At 37.2% G+C, this 27006-nt stretch overlaps 2 protein-coding genes across 3 annotated transcripts; one reads left to right on the forward strand and one right to left on the reverse strand.

The window, feature by feature from the left end:
- Nucleotides 1-2260: 2260 nt before the first annotated feature.
- LOC120430630 (uncharacterized) lies at nt 2261-11125 on the forward strand. Of its 2 annotated transcripts, none has more exons than XM_052710944.1 (3): nt 2261-2516; nt 2574-3476; nt 6551-6698. In XM_052710944.1, the coding sequence occupies exons 1-3, from the start codon at nt 2332-2334 to the stop codon at nt 6561-6563; spliced, it is 1101 nt and encodes a 366-aa protein (XP_052566904.1). In that variant the 5' UTR covers nt 2261-2331; the 3' UTR covers nt 6564-6698. The 2 variants fall into 2 exon arrangements, with proteins under 2 accessions (XP_052566904.1, XP_039451659.1); XM_039595725.2 differs by lacking the exon at nt 6551-6698 and adding an exon at nt 10815-11125 and having other exon boundaries at nt 2265-2516.
- Nucleotides 11126-11749: 624 nt separating this feature from the next.
- On the reverse strand, nt 11750-26278 carry LOC120430631 (uncharacterized). The gene is made up of 6 exons (XM_039595726.2): nt 25560-26278; nt 19265-19386; nt 19067-19188; nt 18421-18767; nt 18135-18352; nt 11750-12099 (listed from the first exon to the last, which is right to left on the reverse strand). The coding sequence occupies exons 1-6, from the start codon at nt 25806-25808 to the stop codon at nt 11859-11861; spliced, it is 1299 nt and encodes a 432-aa protein (XP_039451660.1). The 5' UTR covers nt 25809-26278; the 3' UTR covers nt 11750-11858.
- Between the last annotated feature and the right edge of the window lie 728 nt (nt 26279-27006).

A 27006-nucleotide genomic window follows, 5' to 3' on the forward strand; every position in this document is an offset into this window, starting at 1 on the left:
TTTTTGTTTTTGTTTTTGTTTTTGTTTTTGTTTTTGTTTTTGTTTTTGTTTTTGTTTTTGTTTTTGTTTTTGTTTTTGTTTTTGTTTTTGTTTTTGTTTTTGTTTTTGTTTTTGTTTTTGTTTTTGTTTTTGTTTTTGTTTTTGTTTTTGTTTTTGTTTTTGTTTTTGTTTTTGTTTTTGTTTTTGTTTTTGTTTTTGTTTTTGTTTTTGTTTTTGTTTTTGTTTTTGTTTTTGTTTTTGTTTTTGTTTTTGTTTTTGTTTTTGTTTTTGTTTTTGTTTTTGTTTTTGTTTTTGTTTTTGTTTTTGTTTTTGTTTTTGTTTTTGTTTTTGTTTTTGTTTTGTTTTTGTTTTTGTTTTTGTTTTTGTTTTTGTTTTTGTTTTTGTTTTTGTTTTTGTTTTTGTTTTTGTTTTTGTTTTTGTTTTTGTTTTTGTTTTTGTTTTTGTTTTTGTTTTTGTTTTTGTTTTTGTTTTTGTTTTTGTTTTTGTTTTTGTTTTTGTTTTTGTTTTTGTTTTTGTTTTTGTTTTTGTTTTTGTTTTTGTTTTTGTTTTGTTTTTGTTTTTGTTTTTGTTTTTGTTTTTGTTTTTGTTTTTGTTTTTGTTTTTGTTTTTGTTTTTGTTTTTGTTTTTGTTTTTGTTTTTGTTTTTGTTTTTGTTTTTGTTTTTGTTTTTGTTTTTGTTTTTGTTTTTGTTTTTGTTTTTGTTTTTGTTTTTGTTTTTGTTTTTGTTTTTGTTTTTGTTTTTGTTTTTGTTTTTGTTTTTGTTTTTGTTTTTGTTTTTGTTTTTGTTTTTGTTTTTGTTTTTGTTTTTGTTTTGTTTTTGTTTTTGTTTTTGTTTTTGTTTTTGTTTTTGTTTTTGTTTTTGTTTTTGTTTTTGTTTTTGTTTTTGTTTTTGTTTTTGTTTTTGTTTTTGTTTTGTTTTTGTTTTTGTTTTTGTTTTTGTTTTTGTTTTTGTTTTTGTTTTTGTTTTTGTTTTTGTTTTTGTTTTTGTTTTTGTTTTTGTTTTTGTTTTTGTTTTTGTTTTTGTTTTTGTTTTTGTTTTTGTTTTTGTTTTTGTTTTTGTTTTTGTTTTTGGTTTTGTTTTTGTTTTTGTTTTTGTTTTTGTTTTTGTTTTTGTTTTTGTTTTTGTTTTTGTTTTTGTTTTTGTTTTTGTTTTTGTTTTTGTTTTTGTTTTTGTTTTTGTTTTTGTTTTTGTTTTTGTTTTTGTTTTTGTTTTTGTTTTTGTTTTTGTTTTTGTTTTTGTTTTTGTTTTTGTTTTTGTTTTTGTTTTTGTTTTTGTTTTTGTTTTTGTTTTTGTTTTTGTTTTTGTTTTTGTTTTTGTTTTTGTTTTTGTTTTTGTTTTTGTTTTTGTTTTTGTTTTTGTTTTTGTTTTTGTTTTTGTTTTTGTTTTTGTTTTTGTTTTTGTTTTTGTTTTTGTTTTTGTTTTTGTTTTTGTTTTTGTTTTTGTTTTTGTTTTTGTTTTTGTTTTTGTTTTTGTTTTTGTTTTTGTTTTTGTTTTTGTTTTTGTTTTTGTTTTTGTTTTTGTTTTTGTTTTTTTGTTCCAGCGCTGAATTTGACTCCACAGTTCTGACAATGCACATTTGTTTATTTTTGAAAGATAGTTCACCGATCGCAACTTTACCGATTTTTCAAATACCGGATTCGGTAAAAAATTGAGGTGTGTACTTACATTGCAAGAATGCTGGATAGTTTTTGTGAATAAATCTACGAACAACAACACTTTTAAGTTGTATCCCCAAGGTTAAGCTAGATTTGCTTCAATTGCCCCAAGTTAACAAAAAATGAACACCGGATTTAGGATCGGTTCAAATATTACACCTCAAACAATGTATCCATTGATTATATTTCGTGTGAGTTCAAAGTATTTGACCAAAATACCATCGGCCGCAAAACTCGGACAACTATTTTTTTTCTTCTTTTGAATATCTGATGCATTTGTATGAAAATTCGTTGCATTCCGTCCATCTAGTCCATTGAACGCGCTGGAGGCTCGTTCGCTGGTTGAAACGATACATCGCTCGCCAATGCAAATTTTGTGACGCACGTTACTCTTATTTCGGGCGCCGAGGGTTTACACATTCATTTCTCCCCTCCTGTGCAAACCGGTCATCACCCAGCATCATATTATCATACTAAAAAGCTAAAATTATCTCGATGGTCGAACGGCGTCGTCGTCGATCGACGTCATCGCACGGGATCCCCAACGCCAAGTTCAGCGTTCACGGCTTGACTGATAAGCAGCGTGCTCTCTCGTGCTGTTGAGTGTTTGCTCAGATGTTACTCTTCGAGCTCTAACGACGGCGGACGTTCAGTGTCGCACTGGCAGCAGGCAGCAATGGGTGACGCGTGTCGTAAAGAGGAGTTTCTGCGGCGCGATCTGGTGGCGCAGATAGTTGGCGGGAATGAAGATCTGGTCGGGTCGGAGGTTGTGGACAGTTTGCTGCGGAGGTCAACCACCATGGACGGTTTTATGGCCACGATCTACCATCTGGATGTGACGATTCGAAAGGCGAACTCGGAGTAAGTTGGGATTGCTTATTTTTCGAAATTGGTTTCGGTTGATAAACTTCATTTCAGTGCTACGACGATGGTTTTAAATCTGCTGGTTAAGGTGATGAAAGGAAGTGAGTCGTTTCGGCGCGAATCGCTGGGATTTATACTATTCCCGAACGAGATCAACGTGTACAAGAATGTCGTTCCGGCGTTCAAGAAGCTGATCACCGCCAGTGGTGCTGCGATCCCGATCGAAAGCTGGTGTCCTCGGGTGTTCTTCTCCGAGCAGGGACGCTTCCCGGCGTACAGCGATCAGCTGGAAACGATATTGGTCATGCAGAACGTTCAACCACTCGATTTTGTGTCCGGCCCTCGACTCGATCTAGACGAGCCCCATTTGCTGTTGATGGCCCGTCAGATCGCGCAGTTCCACGCGTGTAGCTACGCTTTGCGCATCACTAATGAATCCAAATTGCGCCAATTGGTTGAAGCGATAATACCGCTGAACTTTGTTCAGGACGGAAAGGTCTTCTTCGAAAGTTACGACATAGTCTTTCGGCACACCCAAGAACGACTCTACCAATACTTCGAAGAACATCCAGAACTCCTCGCAGACGACAAAACACGCTCCAACATCGAGCTGCTGCGCAAGACCTACGGCGAGAATCCCTCCCAACTGATGCAAAGATGTCTCCAACAAGACGACGTCTACTCGGTGATCCTGCACGGAGATTTCAACCGAAACAACGTCCTCTTCAAGTACGGCAGCGATGGTACACCCGAGGATGTACTCATGATCGACTTCCAGGAAAATCGGTTTGGTACACCCGCACTGGATCTGTCCTTCTTCATGTACATGAACATCGCAACGGACCTAAGAGAAAGCTGCTGGAGCAAAGTATTAAAATGCTACCACGACGAGCTGATTAGATGTCTGCTGGAGATCACCAAACTGCCAAAGGATGACGTCCGATTAGAGCCGTACAGGTGAGACTACTTTCAATTGATAAGCTAAAAAGTCGTTAAAACTGTCCATGAGTGAATCAGCACTTCGTATTGCAGAAGCTGATAACGATGAGTACTTTGCTTTTCCTAGCTGATAATTCAGCTGCAGTAGACGCAGCCGCCGTCTGGGAGCAAATTTGAAGAACTTTGTTTAATTTGACCTAGCAATCTCGCAAATCACTCCGCTGAAAGCGTATGCCGCCGCGCACATGATGCGGTACGTGTAATGTTTACAGCATAAGCAGACGAGAGCACTCAGCGAGATAAGAAACTTGCAGGGATTTTTGAAAACGCAAATCATCGTTGCGTTTTAGTTTTTTGCTTCCCCTTTCGTTTTGATGCGCACTCAGTTGCATAGAAAAGAAAAGTATGATCAATGCTTTAGAAGTTTACGTTGACTTTCAAAACTGCCCTGCATGAACCTCTCTTATGATGTAATTTTATCTCAATTTAGATGAAGTGACTTTACACCAAAAAATTATAAAAATACATAAAAACGAAGTTGACTTTATAGCTGTCGGCCACCATTGCTAGTACCAACCACTAGTGTCTTCCTTTTATCTATAAGGACTTCGCCGCCCTGGGCTCCTAAGTGTATGAAAGTATGGCACGGAGCGACGGCGCCGAATACCCATATTTACACAAAGAATTTTAGAGCGCCCGCCGCGGGATTCGAACCGGCGACCTCTGGATTGTGAGTCCAGTGCGCAGTGCGTACATATTTCCATATATTTCTTCCATTCATATGTGTACCCATTCTTAGATGTTATTTTACCATGATTTTTTACTGTGCGCCTCTGGGGGTGCCAGGTAAGGTCTCAAAGGGTACCAGAAGACCAAACCCATACTGGCGGACATTTGAAAAAATATCCCAAACAAAACTTCATTTGTTTAGCCATTTTGAGCAGTGCAAATTTTATAGAAATTGTGAAAACTATTTTTTGTAAACAAAACTAGTTTTAAAGATTTTTTGGCAAAATCTCAAGGGGTACCAGAAGACCAAACCGACACGCAAAAAAATGAGTTAGCGTAAACGTGAATATAGTTCATGCCAACGAGAACCAGGAAGAAAACTGTTCAAAAACTGTTGCAAAATTTAAAATTGCACCATGAAAGTCTGTGGCTAGTCTGATTTAAGTCAAACACGTTGCATTCGACCGCATTAGGGTGATTAAAAAAATCGAAATCTTTCATCACAAAATTGTCTACTATCAAGCGCTAATAGCTCGTCAGGGTTTACTCGGATTGTTTTGCCGTCTTCGACAAAGTTGCTTGTCATATTTTTTACAAAAGAATGTCACACTTGACAATGATCCGACACAATTTACGCCACCTTTTCAGCGAAATTTAGAAATTTTGCTTATCACCATACATTTTTGCGATTTATCCATACAAACTTCATCGATCAAAAGCGACCCTTTTAACTTTAACCGATTTGGCTCAAAATTTGTACCCAAAGAGTCTAGCCAAGGATTTTCCATAATTTTAATTTTTCTTGCCACCCTAGTGCACCGTACTGCGCTATTAAGTTGTTTGAAGATCTGATAATTAATTCAAAAGCTATGTATAAAAAAATTTAGACTTGAGCATCGAATGCTAGGATTTTGATGGCGGATCTCCGATATCGTAATGAAGCTAAGATCCAGATCCTTTATTTGAACTTATTTGATTAGTTTATCAAAATTACTTGCTAATAAGTCCCAAAGTTGAAATCTGACAACACTGTTTCAAGTTATGAACACTTAAGTGATGTTTCGGTACGTTCTTGTTGCCGAATCTCACTCATCTGTCCGGCTCCATCATCCGACCTATCGTTGGACAGTTTATCGAAAAGATTTCCAAACGAGTCTAAAAGATTGAGATCTGACAACCCTGTCTAAAGTTATGACTAGGGTTAGTGAAATTTCACGATTTCGCGGACAGCGTGAAATCCGCGAAATTTGTCTTTTTCCGCGAAATCCCGTGAAATTTTATGTTTGTGTGAAAATGTAACGATATTTCTCAAAATAATTTATCACACTTAAAAGGGAATAAAAATAATCTTAAGAAATACTGTAGAATTAAATGAGTGAATACCCGGGTTTAATTACTAATACAGGGTTAATGATAATTGACGATTTCGTGGACGGCGTAAAATTCGTGAAATTTATCAATTTTCTCAAATCATGTTTTTTAAACAATAACTTGATAAGTATTTCATCCAAAAAGACTATTTAATTAAATTTTATTAGTTTTCAATCAAAAAGCTTCAATATATATGTGTGTCAAGTTGATATGAACCATTTGAAGAAATGTTCAGATTTTTTAGTTTTTCTAGAAACTAACTAAATTTAGTAATATTTTCATTCGCGGTATCCAAAATTTCACTGCTATTTTATTTGAAAGGTATAATTTTGAAAACAATTAAAAGAATCAAGCTTAGTTTTATTCAAAATAAAATGAAGAGTATTTTTTATCTTTGAAATCACATTTTAAAAACAAATCATTTTTTTGGGCCTTTTTAATTTTATCGATATTAGTTTATTTGGGTGGATGATTCTCGTGAAGGGTAAAAAAAAACTTCTTTTTTTGTTTGAGTAACATTAAGAATAAAAATTTCGATTATGCTAAAAATTATATTATTTTTGCAAATTGAATTTGAATTTAGTTTTTGAAAAGTGAGCTAAAACTCTTAAAAAAATATGTTTAATGGGCTAAATGTAGCTGTTCAAAACACATTGTACTCCTTTTTACAATTTTGACCACCAAATTCATGACCTGCACCCATAGTGCAGTGTCTGGATTTCTGCTGCTGGACTCAACCAGTTGATCGTCGTCGGATTAGGCAGAGACAATAGTTTGCCTGTCCGAGCCTTTCTACGCTAATTCGCATCGATCAGCTGGTCTTGTACAGCAGCAGAATCAGAACAGCTAGACCGTCGTTGCGATCACTTCGCACTCCTCGCACCCTCGTCCACAGACTGGACTTGGTGGTGCAGTGATATTTGTTTTGTATTTTTGTGACGAATAAAAGTCTTGTGTTTTCGTTATCCTGCGTGTTTCACTGCATCGGCCAGCATCCGTAATTAACATTTTGGTCCGATCGAGCCGGATGCCAACGTTCCGGTGCCAGAAGGTGAAGCAGCTCAAGCCATCATCATCGCGACCAGTCTGTGAAGCTGCAATGGAGTTTGCACCATTTTGCTGACGTGGGATCGCGCAAGTATCCACCACCGCCGACGACGTGCCAAGATCGTTGGCCAGCTGCAATCCGCGCCAAGGATTCCGGCAGCTGAAGGTGCGATTCCCAGCGACCAGCAAAACGGGTGAGCGAGTGCAGTGCAGTGCAAGTTCTGGCCACGGATACGCCCGTTACGTCACGTCTGACTACGGCGCGCTCGTTCCGTGCACTACGCCAACCACCAAGAAGACACCTGTACCTGGAATCGCCATTTTGTTCGCGCAGACGTGGACGCTAGTAACCGCCTTTGGTGCTAGGTCCAGGTGCGCACCACGTTCGAAGCGGATCGATCTACCACGTCCTCACCAAGCCGCTCTTCCAGACCGCCGAAGGCCGATTCGGTGGACATGCTGGAGGAAATCGACGAGGGAGTGGTATTCGGCAGCCTTCCGGTCATCCGCCACGGCCAATCCCACACAACCAAGGACAAAATGGAGCCGCAAGTCCAGGATAGCAGCAGCCGATCATCACAGTGGGGAAGTCCCGCTCAAGACCACCATCCACGTGGCACGTCGGCGCACGTGACATGGCGGGGAGGGCTTCCCGCTGAAACAAGCCATCAAGAGGTCCACGTGGCACACCGCAAACGTATGCATGACGTCGAGGACCTGCACGAGAACATCAAGATCGACGACGAAGAAACATTCCTGCCAGGTCAAGGCGGGGAGGGTCTCTCAACAAAAAAATGGTGTCCAAAATTTGCATTCCATGCAGTTTTGGAATTCTTACGAATTCGGCGGGGAGTATGTTCAAAACACATTGTACTCCTTTTTACAATTTTGACCACCAAATTCATGACCTGCACCCATAGTGCAGTGTCTGGATTTCTGCTGCTGGACTCAACCAGCTGATCGTCGTCGGATTAGGCAGAGACAATAGTTTGCCTGTCCGAGCCTTTCTACGCTAATTCGCATCGATCAGCTGGTCTTGTACAGCAGCAGAATCAGAACAGCTAGACCGTCGTTGCGATCACTTCGCACTCCTCGCACCCTCGTCCACAGACTGGACTTGGTGGTGCAGTGATATTTGTTTTGTATTTTTGTGACGAATAAAAGTCTTGTGTTTTCGTTATCCTGCGTGTTTCACTGCATCGGCCAGCATCCGTAATTAACAGTAGCAGAAAATTCAATTTATTCTACTCATTTTGACTGGACAAGATTGTAAAATCTTGCTTTGATATGAAATTCAATAAAATGTGAAATTCAATAAAATGTAAATTCAATAAAATGTAAATTATAACAGAAGCAAATTAGAGGAAACATTTTAGTTTTATTAGTCGAATATTAAAAGAACTGCCCTACATTTGTTTCAAAATATATATAGAGCCCGTCCATAAATCAGGAGGATCTTTTTTTTTAAATTAGGAGATTTTTTTTTGTGCGCATTCAAATTGAGTAAAGATTGCTTTAGTTTATTGAAGAATAATACATAATGAAGCATAAAAAGTAGTTTCTGTGATTTAAACATAGGATTTTCAGAGTTATTTAAACATTTTTCAAGTTCCGCGAAATTTGCGTGAAATTTGGTGTTTTGAAATTGAGGTCCCCGTGAAATTTGCAATTTTCGAGCGTGAAAAATCACTAAGCCTAATGACCTCTTAAGTGATACACCATATTCTTGATTTAAACAACGAATTGGGGTTGTTAAATCGAGAATCGTTTAAAAAAGAATGTCCATGACTTAAAACGAGAATATGACTTAAATTAAGAATCTTTGGGATTTCGTAATTTGTCGGAGAATTTTCAAAATGTATCAATAGTATTTTGTTTAGTTATGTTATTAAAACATTTTATCGTGGTTTTGGAACTCCTGGGATGTTCTAGTCCATCCGAAAGTTCCGGAAATTTTGTGCAGCAGGCTAAGCAAAGAAACAAGTTGAACTTCAAAATTTTTACAACGGATTCTACCCAGACTGCTTCAGTGCGGGTATGTCCCGTGGTCAAAATTCGTCAACCTCTTGCTTGTTACGGTGGTAGACCCACAGATCATAACTCCAGGGAGTCCTTGGATGACCCAAGTCAGCCCAACACATCAGCAAAGTAGTCTACCATACTCACTGAAGCTATGCGGGTATGTCCCGGAGTCAAAATCCGTCGACCTCTTGCTTGTTACGGCGGTAGACCCTCAGATCTTAACTCCAGGGTGTTCTTGGATGACCCAAGACATCCTAAAATATCAGCAAAGTAGTCTACCATACTCACTGAAGATATGCGGGTATGTCCCGGGGTCAAAAGCCGTCGACCTCTTGCTCGTTACAGCGGTAGATCCACAGATCATAACTCCAGGGAGTCATTGGATGACTCAGGACATCCCAACACATCATCAAAGTAGTCTACCATACTCACTGGAGCTATGCGGGTATGTCCTGGTGTCAAAATCCGTCGACCTCTGGCTTGTTACGGCGGTAGACCCACAGATCTTAACTCCAGGGAGTCCTTGGATGACCCAGGACATCTCATCACATCTGGAAAGTAGTCTACCATACTCACTGAAGCTATGCGGGTATGTTCCGGGGTCAAAAACCGTCGACCTCTTGCTCGTTACGGCGGTAGACCCTCAGATCTTAACTCCGGGGTGTTCTTGGATGACCCAAGTCTGCCCAACACATCAACAAAGTAATCATTTTGAAAATTCTCCGACAAATTACAAAATCCCAAAGATTCTTAATTTAAGTCAAATTCTCATTTTTAGTCATGACTTAAGAAAAGTTGCGTAAATCGAGAATCGTTTATAAAAAGGTGACTTAAAAAAAAATATTGTGTATTTCTACAGTTTTTGTTGCCTAGTAGAAAATGCTCTTTCGATATCTTTGGTCGGCTCAAACACTGAGTGATTCAAAATTAACTCTCTAATGCCCAAATATTTTTTAAGTATTGTTTCCCTTGTTATTTTGAGCAACTTTGGTTCTACGAAAAACTTTACTAAGAAAAAAAACTTTACTATTTCCTATTTCATGTTCTTCTTGCTCATGTTAATATTTTCACTTGCATTTATTATGTTTAGTTCATGTTTGTTTTTAATAGTACTTGGATTATTCTTCCACTTCCTATCATTACTGATTGCTTCATCCAGAACAGGCATCGGCATACGAGAGTATAAAGAGCACGGTTCGATAGTAAAATGGTACTGTGTGTGGACGGAGAGGATAAATCCCGCAATTACCGAGAGTACTTTACTCATGGGTACATCTTCAAAGAAAGTTCATCTATAAAAAAAGTACCGGTACCGAGACTTGAACCCAAGACCTTCGGCTTATTGAACCGTGCCTTTGCCGTATGGGCCACCATAGTTCGGTGTCAAAGTGGCGGCCATTTGTCCATATAAGCCACTCAATAGGATGAACTGTTCCAATAAACGAATGAACACGCGAGAGGACTATACTCTCGCAAAATAACACCTTCCTCACGTTTCTTTTCGTGAGGACTATCCCCTCGTTTTTTTAACTTTGGGTGTTTTATCTTGGCTTTTTAGTATATTCATGTTTTAATAGTTAGTTTCAGTTTCATACAGTTTCCATTTATTTTTTTGCCTGTTTTTCACATTTTCTACTATAGAATGATACCATCATAATTTAAATTGTAATAAAATGCGTAGAGGCAGTCTCGGGCATTACAAAAATTACTGCATACTTATTCAAGCACAACATATAGGAAATGTATGTTAAAAACTCCCTCTTAAAAAAATGACATTCTTAAAAATACATTGGCAAAGTCACGTAAAACAAGTCAAACTTCCAACCCTTATTTTTCTAAAATTTTAGAAGTTCTTTTTCCAATGCTTTTAAAAGATCCAAAATTGGTTGAAACATGTTTTTTGCGAATTTTTAGATCGAAGCCCGCCAAGAGGCGGGGTTGGGATAACGTCCTTTTGGACTGAAAGCCCGTATTTCGAGTAAAAAAAGCACGTTTGAATTTTGGGTCGATCTAGACACTGAACAGTGGTCGAAAACCAACCTATTTTCCCATTAAATTGAAGCCGCTGCTCTGAAGCTGAGAATAAAAACCTTAAACTCAATCAATAGTAGGTTTTGAGTCATCACATGATTTGAGAGAGCTTATTATTAGCCACGACATAGAATAACATTTCTTGACTTCTTTCAGCTACGAAAACATTCTGAACCACCTGGCCCGGTACTTTGTCTACGGTGCCATTATCGCGGTAAAGTTCCTGCCGGCGATGATGGCCTCGGAGGAAGAAATCGCCCACGTGGTGCACTACTTCCACAACGATGTCCGGAACGAGGGCTTCCGTACGGTGCTCAAGAGCTGCGGCGGTGAAGCGGCCAGCCGACGAATCGCGGAAGTGGTGCTGCACTGCTCCCGGATGGGCTACCTGCAGTTCCTGTGGGATTGATACTGTCGAAATAAAGTGTAGAGGAATACGAGAAATTCCCAATGATTTATCGTCTCGAGCCGTTAAAAGAAAATTGCGTCCATTATTGAACTGCACTGTTGCGCACGAAACACATTAATTATGCTGAAAGCTTCTTGAGCAAAGTTCTTCCGGTCATATTTTTAATTAGAATTCACAAAGTTTCCATCTGCAGAGGGTTGAATGTATATTTCTTTCTCTCAACGCTACCTCATAGAAGAAAATGCTTTTCTCAGAAAGCAGCACAGCAACCAAAGCCGTTGATAGAAGAAAAATTCATAATTGATTGAGCAAGGAAGAAATCTGCTCACTTTCCCAGTCAATTTAACTCCGTAACTATTTGTTCTTAATGAGCTGCAGGTAAGTACGTAGCTCCCAGCCCGACGGAAAACGTTAGCATTGTTGATCAAGGTTTTGCTCGTAACTTTATTTCTTGAAAAGTTAAAGTTTTGTAAATGTCTTATTAAACTTACACTTAAAACTAAGGACTTTCCGACAGACATGAAAGCTAACCTATTTGATACCTCCGTTTAACTTGCCTGTCGAGTTTGCAAGAGCAATCAAAGGACTTGATTATTTGGAGCACAGAAATAAGCTAATAGAATCTGAGAGTGGGAATTACCACACATTTTTCGGATAATTCAATTGTAAACACTTTCTTGGATAGTAACAAATGCATTTAATTCTACTCACTTGCCAAATCTTAACAATATCTTACAATCAGCACCCATTTGTCCGCCATATCCGATATCGGCATCCAACCCTAACCCCCTCTAGCGCGGATCCATGCCAAACCGTTGATGCAGCTGGTACATTTCGTAAACCATCGCGGCCAGCTCTTTGTCGAGACGGGGGCCACCCCGGCGCCACGCGTCCGCCAGCGAGTCCTCCAGGGCCATCTCCACGTTGGCAAACACGTGTTCCATGGGTTCGTGCAGGATGGGCAAAAAACTGCTCGCTATCTGGAAGCCGAACGAGTAGTAACGGGCGAATTCCTTCAGGAAGGACTCGTAGCTGGAAATTGCCACAATCAGGAGTGCATCAGTGAAACATCAGAGTAGAACGGACAGACAGCCAGATGGGTGAACGAATGATGATAAAATACAGTGCGCTTGTGTGAGCGAACAGGTAGGTTGATGTTCTGAGGGGAGAATGGGGATATTTGAGACATTTATATTATTAATGTTTTCCGCTCTTGAAAAGGTAACAACTGCTGAACTGGCAACGCTGACTCAAATTATCGGACGATTCGAAATCCAGACACCTCATTTTGTTTCACCTCTTATTTGCACTAAATTTTTACTAGTTTTATGTCAAAACTGCGTATGGAATGTTCATAAAAGCACTCAACCCTGTATGTTAATTTGTAACTTTTTTCCTTCAGTAGCACACTTTGTTCAAAACTTTGAATTAATCAGCTGTTGGAAGGTAGTCTACATTTCAGCTTAGGATAGTGACTTCAAACAAATAATACCGTCATCTGGGGCGAATCGGGACTACAGTCTGAATAGGGACAGCAGTTTTTAGAGTACTTAATGGTTTTAAATTTGAAAATTGATGTACACATTTTGTTGCTCTGAGCCTGTTCTAACTGAAACCAATCAGAAAAATCAAAATATTATGCTCCAACATGGTTAAAAAACGAAATAAATTAATTAAATGAAAGAAAAACACTCTGGTAATTTTGTATTAAAAATAATAACTTTTGATTGAATTTATGGATGATTTAAGAAAATCATAAAACAAAACAAGAATGATTACTATTTAACAGGACAGGAGATATTATATATTATATTCACCAGCATTACTTTTGTTGGAAAAAAAGGGATTTTTAAACTTGTTTATTCGAATTTTACTCCACATTTTTATTTTCACATTTTCGAGTGTTTTTTTTTAGCCTTTCCTCAGTGAGAACGGCAAAAACGAATGTTTGTAAAAACTTGACATCGCTATCAAAAATCATTATTGTATTTATAAGACTTTTGTAATGTCCAACATTATTTTTCATTTTCAATTGTTTCAAAATTGTTGGTTTTAAAATTAATCAAAATTTTAAACCAATCATTTCAAAATTTCAAAACAAAATTGGGCCGCACTTTATTTTCAGAAAATGAAAACCACCCAAAATAAAAAAAAAATATTAATTGTGGTGCTGTAAACAAAGGTGTCGAATTGAACACAAATATTTATTGTGCTGGAAATTTTATTAGAAAGCATAAGAAAGGATTAGTGCATAATGCAGACCATGTTTTCAATTGATTTGAAGTTTTTTTAACAGTATGATACGTCATTGAAATCATATGCATTGCGAGTTTAAAATATTTTTAGCAGTGTTTCTCAACCTTTTGCGATCCATTTCTCCCTTGACTGATTTGCAAAAACTTCATTCCCCCCTCCCTATTTTTTATTTACTGGTATCAATGAACAAATATAATTAAAAAAATTTCTAGGTTTGCAAAAAGATTACATTTTTCATAACAAATTTAGGTGTAAATTACGCAATAAACTATAGGTGGAATTTGAAAACTTTTATTTTGATAAAAAAAAACCGATTTAATATCACCAGAGGTGAAATAGAGCCTTTCTTACAAAATGATGAAACTCCGAGAAATATATTGGTGCAATTAATTTTTCAGAAACATAATGATACCATCCAGTGAGAATTTTACCTAAAGCTTCGAATCTTTATAGGCTTAACCTCAAATGCCATTTTTTATTAATTTCAGAAGTACATTATTTGTCGAAAGATATTTAAATTTAATTAAGAAAAACATATTGGATTGACATTATTAGAAAAAAAAATAAAGGGTACTCAGTCTTTATTGTTAGTCTATGATTAACTTAAAAAAATATGTATCGCTGTTGCACTTTGTCGACCAATTATGAGAAGCCAGAAAGAACACTTTCACGCGCAGCGTAAAACGCGCAAGCGTAAAAGCTCTGGCGTTGAAGCTTCGACTTATCTTGTCGAGCTTTCGATCGAGAATGGGCTGGGACTTTGAATTTGATGTTCAGTATATGATTTTGTATAAATCCAAAAATTTAATAGGAAAAAATAGGGTAAAAGTAAGACGAAAAACACTTAAATCGCTTTATCTCTGGAAATACATTTTGGAAAAGCTTCAAATTTTGGGCCCAAACAGTTTATGGCGCATGTTTTCGAATGGCTTTTTGTTTGAAACTGAATTCTTTAAATTTGATAGTGTTATCTGTAAAATAGTCTAAAAAATACCTCTAAAAATGGCTTTGACCACATTTACTGGTCGAAAATTGTGAATCGAAAAATAAAATGTTCGTCTCCGACCCCACGGCTACAGATCTGACTTATAAAAATTGTGGGTTTTACGAGCGGTTTTCCAGTGATGGAAGACACAAAATTTTTAAGAGTGGATACAGACATCGCTCATGTATTTCTGAAAAAGAGCTCTCAAAAATCAGGCTTTGAGTTCCGGGTTTCGGGCCAAAATTCAATCGAAAGAGCGCATCTAAACCTTCAATTTAGTAATAGGATTTTTTCCTGGGATGAATCCTCACCGTGCACGAATTTTTTAAGATTTCTGAAAAAAGCGTTTTTCCAAAAGCAAACCTTAAACCTTTCTTTTGTAAGAAAGGCAAAAAACTTACAGCCAACGCAGGTTTGATTTTGGTTGATTGTTTGTTTATTTGATCAATTTTTTTTGAACAAGAAAAGCCTATTCCAGGCTTCTATTCGTTTAAATTACAATATATAAATACAATTAGAAAACATGAACAAATATTAATTAAATAAATAATTATCTGCGGCAGAAGACAAATTACTCTCAAAAATGTAAAGAATTCAAACAATCTTGAATAATATTTGAAAAACTTTTTTTCAATTTCCAATTATTTTTCAAAAAAGCAAAAATAAATCTGTCCAAAAAAATACAAATGCCTAAGAAATATTCGCAATTCGCAATTCGCAATTTTCAGTGTAAGAACGGGCCTTGACCGATCTTATGCACCAGGTTCCCGACGAACACGCACTGCCCTTACACCTACATCTTACCCTTGCTCTGAGTCAGTTTGAGCAGCACGCTAGAACACGCTTTGAGTGTTCGTGCCAGGCATGCACACCTTCTTTTCCGGTTACGCATTTTAACTCGGCCGGGGGTGGTACATTACGTAGGGTTTGATGTAAGTATAAGCGCCTAACCATTTATAGTGTGTCTATCAACTATCATCAACGCAAAAACTGTTATATTTTTAGTTTGAATTCAAAAATTAGTTGTTATTTTACTGTGTATTGTTTTCTCCTGAAATCTTTCCTAGTGTTGAGTCGTGTTTATCTGTTGCTATTTCTTTTGTCGCGGTGTTTTGTTACAATTTTTGGTCCTAAGCATGTTATAAAAGTTTACCAAAAGTACAGTAGTAATATTTGTGTTAATCTTTTTACCATTCCATAAATTGAGTAAGGGCTCAAACCTCACTTTTCAAACAAAGGGTAAAGATTGAAGAGAATAATGAGAGAATAAGAGAATGATGAGCGTATTTTAAAGAATAAAAATGAGAAGCTGGATGTATTAGATGTAAAATAAGACAATAGTTAATAAATAGAGATAGAAAACAAGCTTAGATTATAGTAATGATAATTTATAGGACAGATAAAGAATTATTCAAATAAATAAATTCGCAATAAAATCAAAAAAGATTAGGCGAATGATAAATAGACTTGATATTACTAGTACATTAAGGAAAAGTATATTTTTAAGGAAAAAAGAAAAAACAAAGTTTGTTATAGCAGTATCAATTGGTAAAAAAGAGTGGAAAAGCTTTGAGAGATAAGAGAATCAAAAGTTGGTAAAATCAAAATCAAATGATGGATATTAAATAGAAGAATCAGTGAAGAATTGAGAATCAGTAGAGCAAAATAAAAAAGGAGATAGGTGGTAGCTGGAAATGGAAAGGAGAGAAACCCCGTTGTGCGATGTTTCAGGTACATCCACAGCAGTTGACTCAACATACTGCGAATCGAAACAATACCGTCTACAATCACAAATTACTTACCTTTCCCACATTGTCGCGCCCCTTTCTTTTAGCCGTCTCGACTCAAAGGTGGTCAAAGGTTTACGATCCGTTTCCACAGGCCACCAGCTAGGTCATCATGAAAACCAAGCCAACGTGGAGGTAAGAAAATAGGACACTCGCAAGGAACCAGAGCTATACTGTTCTGATCAAGATAATTCGGATGATCTAACAGAACTACGGATGTAGTTAGTTACGCTCCTTCCAGGATGTTCCTTACGTGGACGTCAACCGAAGAGCACGCAACAAGGTCAGTGCCATTGCATGCTCTTAGGTATCAATCCTTGGCCTGCACAAATGCCTAAGAAATATAAGAAATATTAAAAAAAATTATTGTTTCAAGAAATGTAAAAATTCACAGAAATTGAAACTTTAATTTTTTTTTTTGGGGAAAAGCAAATGTTGTTTTTTACTAATCAAAGAAACTGAAAGTTGCAAAGAATGTGTCAGATAATGATTTAAGACATTGAATTTCTATGGAACCCTCATTCCCCCCCTAGAATGGCCCCTCACCGGTTTAGAAACACTGTTTTAGAAAAAAAAAAAAACAGATTCAAAATCTTCAGTAACTTTTTTTCTAAGAGCGAATCATCTGAGAAATATGATTTTCAGAAACAATAACTCTGCTCAAAAGAATAGTGCATAAACCAGGTTGCCTTCAAATTTGAAGTTTTGAACTCCCCCTCCCTCCTGCGTGGCTTTTTTCCATACTAAATTTTAAAATTTGAATAAGGTAGGGAAATGTATTTTATGTTGAAACACAATGAATCTGATCAAAATCGATGAGATCAGATGGGGACCATTCATAAACCACGTGGAAACCTTAGGGGGGGGGGGGGTTGGTGATTGTTCACGCTCCATACAAAAAAAACTATTTGTATGGAAATTCTCCACGAGGGGGGGGGGGGGGGGTGTTGAGATTTCCAAACAAGTGTCAACGTGGTTTGTGGATGGTCCCATGAGCAAATATCCTTCAAGAATATGATATTTAATCATCCGAAACAATCTCACTCAAAAATTTAACATGTACCACAAGTTACACAGGAAAATAATTGTTAGACTATTTTCAGTTGATTAGACTTCTATTTCTCTTTGAAGTATCTTGAAGAATTTTCCTCCTGATTTTTTGAACCGATTTTGAGGAAGGGGGGGGGGGGGCGAGAGAATAAACTTTGAAAAATATTTGCAACGACTTAAAAAGAGTCACAAAAATCTCTAAAAAAGACAAAGAATTTTTGTATATTTAAAAAAAAATCATTAATACCGACAACTTTGCCAAAGACACCAAATCGATCAGAAAATTCCATTAAAATTCCATTACAGATTTTTAGATATTTACGCACTATTTTTATACTAATTTTGGGTAAACCAATGACACAAAATGGCTTCATTGATCATGAGGCCAGTTTGAACCCAATTAAATATAAAAAAAGAACCGAAATAGGCCGATTTCAAAGAGAATAGCGCATTTGATGTTGTGAAATTTAATGATTTTCTAGAAAATTTTGAGCAGATCATTATTCCAGAAGCATATCGTTAAGTTGTAATAAATGCAAAAAGGAAAAGATTCCATAATTTGTAAAAGTGTTAGTGAACTATCAATGTTGCGTTAAAAAGGCACTTTTCTTCGGTTATTTTGGCCTGTTGCATACATTTTAAATAATGTAAAGTCCCGTGGAATTTTTACTGTATGCAATACATACAAGAAGCGAAACGCACTTTGAAAATTTTGGAAAAAAGTCAAATTGCTCGTAATATTTGATACCTTTTAGAAATTGTTTTGATTTTTTTTTTTTCACAGAATTGTCTTGAATAACTTGGGTATGATTTTTGGTCGACTGTTCACCTTTTTAAAATCCCCAATCTCCAGTACACTCGTGAGAATCGAACCAACCTGTCACATCGGCCTGAATGCATGCTTGCACACAATATACACGCCATGTCGACTTCCTGATCGGATTAGCACCGGGCAAGGCCCCACATATCTCTCTCTCTCTCTCTCTCACCTGTAATGCTGCGGTAAGTCGGCCGGATTTGCCCCGATAACGCTGCCAAGCGTGCCCACCAGCTCGCCGTGATAGGCCCGGAATATGGCATCAAAGTGCTTCTCGCGGACATCGTAGCCGGTCGAGTTGGCGATGAACGCCGTGAAATCGATCATCGGCGAAGCGTACCGAAGTGTCTGGAAATCGAACATCATCACGTGGGTGGGTTTGTCGGGATGCTGGAAAATTGGGAAACATTTCGGGGTTAGTGATGGTCCTGGTCCTGTGTCGACGATTTGCGATCTACCTCTTTGTCGTCGAATTTGAACGCCATGTTGTTCCGCAGATAGTCACCGTGGCAAATTACGGCCAGCGGTTCCTCCGGGCGAACGGACAGCTGCTGATGGGCCCAGGGATCCTGCAGCAGAACGCCCACTTTGGCCAGATACTCCTCGGGGACGCGACTGCCGAAGATGCTTTCGCGAGTGGCCTTCAGGGCGCGCTGTGGACCAACTTTCATTATCTCCATCCAGGTTGGATCTGTGGCCGCGCCGTATCGGGACTCTTTAAACTTGCCGACCAAACTTTCAAACTGCTCGCGTTTCGTCTCCTTCAGGCCATAGCACTCACCGTGGAAACGGCCCAGTTCGCGAGCTGTGAAGAGAAATAGAACAAAGAAGTGATTTGCGCGGTTTGAAGATTCAATCCTACCACCCTGAAGCTTGATTGAGGGGGAAAGCTCAATTGATTCTATTGATACTAGGGTGGGCTAAAATAGGTAAGAATTATGAACATGTTTTTTGTTTTTTGTTTTTTGTTTTTTGTTTTTTGTTTTTTGTTTTTTGTTTTTGTTTTTTGTTTTTTGTTTTTTGTTTTTTGTTTTTTGTTTTTTGTTTTTTGTTTTTTGTTTTTTGTTTTTTGTTGAACTATTAAACGCTCAACCCCCTACCAACCTGCCAGCAAGCAGTACTCCAGCGGCAGATTAACCACCATCGGTGCCATCCTCCAGCCGTCGGTGGAAAAATCACTCAGAACCATTACTGCCTCCAGTGGTTTCCGGTGCGAGTAAAAGTATCTGGCAGATGATGGAAAACAAAAAAAGAAGCGTTAAATTTCATCAATTTTGCCAGCCCCAACTCTTCAACTCCTACTTGGGGTAAAGTTCGGCCTTGCCCAGCGTCGGAATGATGTCGGTGTACGCGACGGTTTCGTTGTCAAACAGGGTGTCAAACTGACAGCTAGCGTACATTTCTGGTGGGACGGGTGGTGTGACCTGGAAAGGAGCGAAAGAAAGGGGAAAGCTTATTTGAACCGGAATCTCATAAAAAGCCAATATAGATCGGTGAGTAACATTTTGATAAATTCAAGGCATTTGGCACATTACCTTGAACCTTGTCAGTTAGAGTCATATGGTGAAAACAAATTTCCTATCCAATTCATGCGTAAATTTTAGCACGCACATTCAGGCTTTGGTCACGACTAACTTTGAAATTTGACTCTACTCTTCTCTACTCTACTCTTCTCTATTCTACTTTACTCTTTTCTACTCTACTCTACTCAACTCTTTCTTTACTTTTCTTCAGCTTATTTCATTCACAATTAAAATATTTTCAACGTTCCTTACTTTACCACGGACACGCTTTGACGTTATCGTCCCTGAATCCCCAGGTAATATCGAAAAAGCGCAACTCGTGTGTTGTAAGCTGGTGCCACCCACCGCATCATTACCGTACTCACTGAAGCAGATCCAGTGCACGTCAACGCACACCCGCCACATTTTCGGTGTGACAGCAGAGAATGATATTTTCCGCCTTTCCGATGGATGATTGCGTCGAATTGGATTATCCTCGGAGGCTGTTTTTATTTTCCATCCGCGATGAAGCAGCCATTGACGAATGTGATTTATGTGAAATGGGGCGACAAAGAAGGAAGGTTTGTTTTCGATCGACAAATTTGTTTTCCCCTTTTTTATGTTCCCGCATAATGCCTAAGAGATGGAATATTAAATTTCATTGCGTATCGATTTCGATCGCGGGAATTGGATCTGAATTTTGAAGCATATACCATGAATGAAATTTCAGTTATATTTATACTTGTTAGCTTTTAAAGCCAGAAGTTGATAATTCAATGTGGTCCATACCGCCAAAACAACAAATTGATGAACGTCAGAATTGTGCCCGCCGTTTCCAACCGGGTGCCAGCTCTACCAAATCGAAAAAAAATAATGATGTTCAAGCTCTAATGATCGTGCACGAATACAGTCAAACCTCGTATTAGAGCGCTTTGCAAATGCAACTTTTCATGTACAAGTCATTCCACTTGATTCGTTTAAGTCCCAAGAGCTGCTTATGCGAGTCACAGGGTTTATGGGATTTTGGCTACATACAAATTCTAAATCACTTTTGTGGCTATACCTAAGCTCGACAATCAAAAATATGACAACAACAAAATCGTGATTCGATTATCCGAAGTTAAATTATTCCGAGGCCTTCGGATAATCGAGTCGTGACTGTATATTATAAAGTCAGTTAGTTGCACCATATTTACATATTTCGCGATATTCTAGGTCATCCTAAACTTTTCAATAGGCCGTAACACCCGGATGTTCATGGATAACTTAAAACATATCTACAGGAATAATACAGAATCTTTGAATGACTTAGAACATCCCAGCATATCTTCATGAACACATAGAAGAAATTTCAGCTCAAATCAGGATTTTTTTCTGGCACATTTCTAACTAGATTTTTCAATTTCCCGGGAATCGAGAGTTGAATTTGACCATTTCCCGAGAAATTCCGGGACCCGAGATTTTTTTAAACTATGCCAATAGTGCCAATTATTTTAATAGAAAAGTGATGAATTTGTTTCTTTTTAATGAATTCAGTTACAATTAATTCAAATTTATTCAATGAAACGTTAATTGAGATAGTAACAATATTTTAAGGAACTATACTGCCCATGATCGCATAAATGTCCCATATGCATTTTCATCACTTTTGAGTTATTGATGCAGTTTTGTTCAAAATCGTGTGCTCTTTCAAAAGAGCCTATAACATCCAGTACTTTGTTCTAGAAATCAAGAGGAAATTCTGTTTTTTCGTGAAAACTTAACACATAGCCTTATGTGTGGGACAAACTTCCCTTGCGTTTTTCTCAGCTTGCTGTTTTTGCATATGGGACATTTATGGGAACATGGGCAGTATATTCAGAGTCTAAAAACACAAGACTTTAGGTTTTATTTTCAGAATCTAATAATACAAGATCGTTTGTTGAGCTTTTTAGAACTCAATGTTTTATGTTTACAAATCTTCATTCCCATTGAGTGATTTTTCAAAAGTAGCGCAAACTGGTTGAATGAACCTGTTATTCGATTTTTTTTTTGAAGTAAAAAAATAGCTGATTACTATAAAATTTCCTAGTACCGGGATTTTTGCAATATGATAAATAACGACTCAAAACACCTTTCCTTCTCAAGGTCACCTGCAAATATTCATTGAAAAAATATCAGTCATCGGAAAACCCCGAATGTTCACAATTGGTGGAACTTAACTTCACAAAGATTGCCAGAGTTTTTTTTTCCAAAATGTAATTTAATATTGAGGTTGATGCGAAACACAGAATATTTTATTGACATCAAAAAAAGAAATTACCTAGATAAAGCGAAATTAACCAACTTAGAATTAAAAAAAACCAAGAAATTAAGGATTGCTATGCTCGAGAGAGGGTATGGAAATTGAACTTATTTTCAAAAGTCTTTTTCATCTTGGAAATAATAAATAAAAATATTATTTAAAAAAAATAGTTTTCATTTCTGTAGTGTAACTCCTAAATATGCTTGAGATAAATTTTTGGGTCCACATTTTTTTTTATTTTCTCTCAATTCACACCTTTCTGAATAGGAGCAATTCCTGCTTAAATCAGGAATTTTTCTGATACTTTTGTACCCGACCCTCCACGATTCCAATGAAACTTTGTAGAAATGTTATCCTAGGCCTATATAAGCCATTTTTGTGTATATGGAGCCAATAATACTCGAAAATAACATTTGAACAGGGCGTAAGGTATTTGAATATTTTTGTATTTTGCAATTTAAAAATTACTGTATCTCAAAGCCGTTGCATCGTATCAAAAAGTGGTCAAACACAAACTTGTAGGAAATTTGACGGGCTTTCTGAAAAAAATACACTGAAACAAAAATACACGCCACTTCTATGGGATTTTTTGGTTTTAAAGATTAAAAGTTAAATTTTAAGGTGATGTCACGATTTTTTTTCTCTCAGAATTTTTGAAGAAATAGCCTAAAATGTTTCAAAACGACTCACGAAAAATGCAGGATGGTATGTCTCTCCTAAAAAAATACAAAAATCATTTACTAAAACTGTTTTTTTGAAAAGTGGTCTAAACGTCAAAATTTCCAAAAACTGATGGTGGGAATCGATTTCCCAGACAATTTTACATAAAAGTCTCCATATTACCGATTATCCTAAGTCCAATCCTTGGGAAGATACAGCGGTTTTAAAAATAAAAATGATTAAAAATTGTTTTTTTTTGTGGTTTTTGGCAATTTCTATATGACAGACTTGGTTTTTCAGTCTCGTAAATATTTTTACCGGAAAGCTCGTCCAATTTCCCATAAGTTTGTCTTTGATAGCATTTCAATTGGATGTATGGGCTTACAGATATAAGTTTAATTAAATTGCTCATAACTGTAAATAGAATATATTTTTTAAGTATGGTTGTAACCTGGATAGTAAATAAGCTTACATAAATAATAAAACGAGTTAAATTGAAAAGCTGTAAAAGGCAAACTTATGGAAAATTTGACGAGCTTTCCGGTAAAAATATTTACGAGACTGAAAAATCAAGTCTGTCATATAGAAATTGCCAAAAACTGTAAACTTTTCAAAAAAACAGTTTTAGTAAATGATTTTTGTTTTTTTTTAGGAGAAACATACCATCCTGCATTTTTCATGAGTCGTTTTGAAACATTTTAGGCTATTTCCTCAAAAATTTTGAGCGAAAAAAAATCGTGACATCACCTTGAAATTTAACTTTTAAACTTAAAAATCAAAAAATCTCGTAAACGTGGAGTGTTTTTTTCTTTAACGGTGCACATCAACCAGAGCTTTTGCACCAAGATTTTTGTTACAGATATTTTAGTATTTTCAAAACTACGAGAACTATCGAAATATTTTTTTATTCTTCCCCTAAAGTAGTGTCCATAAAGTAATTTACAACAAAGTTTGATTAGTTTTACTATTCCGTTATTGCAGGATTGGGTCCGTAAGTTTGACAATTTTGGAATAAGAAGACAACAACTTCCTTCGTTGCTGTGCACCCTTAAGTGTTTTTTTTTTAGAAAGCCCGTCCAATTTCCTACAAGTTTGGCTTTGACCACTTTTTGATACGATGCAACGGCTTCGAGATACAGTAATTTTTAAATTGCAAAATACAAAAATATTCAAATACCTTACGCCCTTCTCAAATGTTATTTTCGAGTACTATTGGCTGCATATACACAAAAATTGCTTACATAGGCCTAGGATAACATGTCTACAAAGTTTCATTGAAATCGGAGAGGGTCGGGTACAAAAGTGCCAGAAAAATTCCTGATTTGAGCTGGAATTGCTCATAAGAAGATTAGAGAAGCATTGGTTTATTCAAACTTGAACATACGATAGTATATTCGAAACAATTCCTTATTTTTCAAAGGTTTTTTTTTTCATTGGTAAATATAATTTTGCTTCGATATTTTTATGTATAAAATTTCCCGGGATTCTCATCCCGGGAATCGAGAGGTCCACAATGGTTGATTTCCCGGAAATTCCCGCTCGTCACCCTCTATTTGCAACTGAAAAAAAATGTAATTGTTATTTAAATATTCTTGTGTTTCGTAATTAAAATCTTGTTGTAACTCGAAGCCGTTGCATCGAATCAAAAAGTGATCGAAAATTGGGAGTTTTAAGTTTATAATTTAAATTTTGAGGTGATGTGACGATTTTTTTTTCGTTATTTTTTTTGAGGATGTTACAAAAAAAACTCACAAAAAATGTATGATGGTATGTCTCATCGAAAAAATATGAAAATCATTTACTAAACTGTTTTTTAGTGGTCTAACCGTCAAAATTTTCAGAAAACAACAATAGGAATTGATTTTACAGACAATTTTACATAAAAATCTCAATATTGAACACTGTCCTAAGTCCAATCCTTGTGAAGGTACAGCTGTTTTAAAAATTAAACTGTTGCAAAACAAGGGTTTTGGCAATTTGTTGATCATTTCTATACACCCACAGTAGAAAGCCGAGAGAACAGCTCTACCAAATTTAAATGGAAGAACAAACCTCTCGCGGGTGAACCACCAGGAAATTTTGTTAATTTGTTCATTGAAACAGTTCATCCCATTGAGTGGCTTATATTGCCAAATGACCAACTAATAGTCATCGAACTTTGATGGCCGATACGGCAAAGTTCGATATGTCAAAAGTCTTGGGTTCGAGTCTCGATATCGGCACTTTTTTTTTGGTTGATGAACTGTTTTGAAAATGAATCCATGAGAATAACGCTCTCGCCAATCTCGGGATTTATCTTCTGTGTCCGTTCACAGTACCTTTATACTACCAGATCGTGTTCTTTATTCTCTCGGATGGCGCTGCCCATTTGTGGTGTAGGGCAGAGGTGATTTTTCAGTCTCGTAAATATTTTTACCGAAAAGTTCATCAAATCCATGAAAAATTGGTGTAACTGCATTGCTGACTTCAAAACGATTCCAAAACACTACAATTTTATATAGTCTAGTTGTTTTTTTTTTTTAATATAAAAATACTGCCCATCAGCCATGCCAGATATACAGATAAATCTGTATTATACAGATTTTTTGATCCCAAAAATCACAAAAATCTGTATATACAGATTTTTTTAAAATGATTTATTTTGAAAATTTCAATAATTTAGTAATTGAATTTTGCTTTATTATGATTAAAAAGCTTAAATCTGTTGTGAAAAGTCTAAAAAAACCTTCTATGGCTTCGAATTTGACATGATACAGATAAAATACAGATTTATTTTTAAGAAAATACAGATTTCCCATAAAATAATCTGGCAACGTTGCTGCCCATGTCTCCTTAATAGCTAAAATCCAACAAGCATTGTAACTCGCATAAGCGTGCTTCGCATAAGACACCTCCATATGAGTTGCATATGCGAGGTTTGACTGTAAATCGAAGCTCATTTTTATCAGAATTGATTACGCAGAAGCGATGTTACCATTTGGTCACCATTGTCCACCAAATCACCGGAGCTCCGAAAGCATAGAGATTGTAATAAGGGGAAGCAATTTTTACTCCCCTCGCACCACTTGAACTTGACCCTATCCAGCGGAGTAGTTTCATTGAACAAAAAAAAAAAACCTCCCATAAGTGGGGGCCAGATGGATTGCCTCACCTTAACGACGAGCCGGTATTCGCGGTGCTTTCGTTGATCGCCTTTGCCGCCGCTGCTCAGCGTTACCTTGGTTCGAAACGGTAAGGTTAGCATGAACGTCCCATTCGACGCTAACGGGCTCGTTTCGACCTGTTCCAGGTGAACTTCTGAGGGGTTGGATACGCCTTCGATGGTCAGTTCACCCCGTTTGACCATGCCCGGTACAAGTTCCCGGTTAATGAATTCGATAGTTTTCGAGGGGTCATTCATCGTTTCACTTGGTTTTTTTTTTTGGTGAAATTGGGAGAGGGAATATTGGCCTCCAACTGGCTGAACTTGAGCAGTGATACTGGAGTGTTCGCGAAAAATTCAACGCCCAGCGCTGATAACGACTTCGTACACCGTGATTGAGCTGTGCAGTTCGCGACGAGATATCACGGCGTCCGCGATAGAGTGCGAACGCTGATAAACTAACTCATGGTTGTTGACTGAGGAAGTGTGTGCTGTTGCGGAATGTATCCGCCGTTGACGGCGGTGGTGGCGGTGGTCAAGTGTTTGCTCGTATGAATTGCAAACCGTACGAACAAGCCAAACAACCAACAGTTGAGACAACGAGATCTGAGTCCGAGAGAGCTTAGATCACTGCCCGAGAGCGCAGAGTTTCATTGAAATTGATGAGATTTAATTTTTGCAATGAACACATTCAACAAAACAGATGATACAAATGAATGAGAATGGTCACCGCGTCAGTATGACACCACTACTGAATCAGTACTGCTGATGACGGTTGAAGGTGCGCAACAAATCAGCGTTGTGTGGTGTTTACTAGTGGCGACGCGAATGGCGAATGTGACACGCGGCTTCTGCTGTTTGAATGTGGTAGTGATCGCACGCACGTGGTCATTATCTTGCGCAAACAACATCAAAGTAGCCGGTGATTTCTACACGAGAATACACAGTGAAAATAGTTGATACCTTCATTCTTTTAACATGGTGTTCTGTAATGCAATGTTATCTCAAGGTAATGAGATTGAATTGCACCGCTACTGCAAATTAATGATTAAACTATATCACCATCCTTGCCGTCCAATGTTTCACTAAGATAGTGCCACGATAAAGCGGAAGATTGCGTTGGGACCATCCACAAACCACGTGGACGCTTTTTTGAAATCTAAGACCCCGTCTTCCCTCTCGTGGACAATTTCCATACAAAACAAATATTTGTTGATGGAGCGTAGACAATCGCTGACCACCCCCACCCCCCCCCCCCCATCTAAGGTGTCCACGTGGTTTATGGATGATCCCGTTCTACAGCTCCGCTACCAACAAGTCCTCGTAGCGCAGGGCTTAAAAGTTATACTTCAATCCAATGTGATCTGGCTTGAATTTCGGTGTACGTAAAAAGAATAATTGTGGGCACAAATCTTTATGAGTTCAAAAAAGAATTACCGTCAACTGGGGCGGATTG

Source organism: Culex pipiens, chromosome 3 (genome assembly GCF_016801865.2).
Source record: "Culex pipiens pallens isolate TS chromosome 3, TS_CPP_V2, whole genome shotgun sequence".
Classification (NCBI taxonomy): domain Eukaryota; kingdom Metazoa; phylum Arthropoda; class Insecta; order Diptera; family Culicidae; genus Culex; species Culex pipiens.

What these genes read in the sequence shown, in the direction of transcription:
- LOC120430630 (XM_039595725.2), top strand. Translation starts at nt 2,332, where the DNA reads ATGGGTGACGCGTGTCGTAAAGAGGAGTTTCTGCGGCGCGATCTGGTG. An exon ending in ATTCGAAAGGCGAACTCGGA is followed by an intron (nt 2,517 to 2,573) that starts GTAAGTTGGGAT and finishes ACTTCATTTCAG; the next exon opens with TGCTACGACGATGGTTTTAA. An exon ending in GTCCGATTAGAGCCGTACAG is followed by an intron (nt 3,477 to 10,814) that starts GTGAGACTACTT and finishes GACTTCTTTCAG; the next exon opens with CTACGAAAACATTCTGAACC.
- LOC120430631 (XM_039595726.2), bottom strand. Translation starts at nt 25,808, where the DNA reads ATGAATGACCCCTCGAAAACTATCGAATTCATTAACCGGGAACTTGTA. An exon ending in GGAGTACTGCTTGCTGGCAG is followed by an intron (nt 18,768 to 19,066) that starts GTTGGTAGGGGG and finishes TTCTCTTCACAG; the next exon opens with CTCGCGAACTGGGCCGTTTC. An exon ending in TCAAATTCGACGACAAAGAG is followed by an intron (nt 18,353 to 18,420) that starts GTAGATCGCAAA and finishes CCAATTTTCCAG; the next exon opens with CATCCCGACAAACCCACCCA.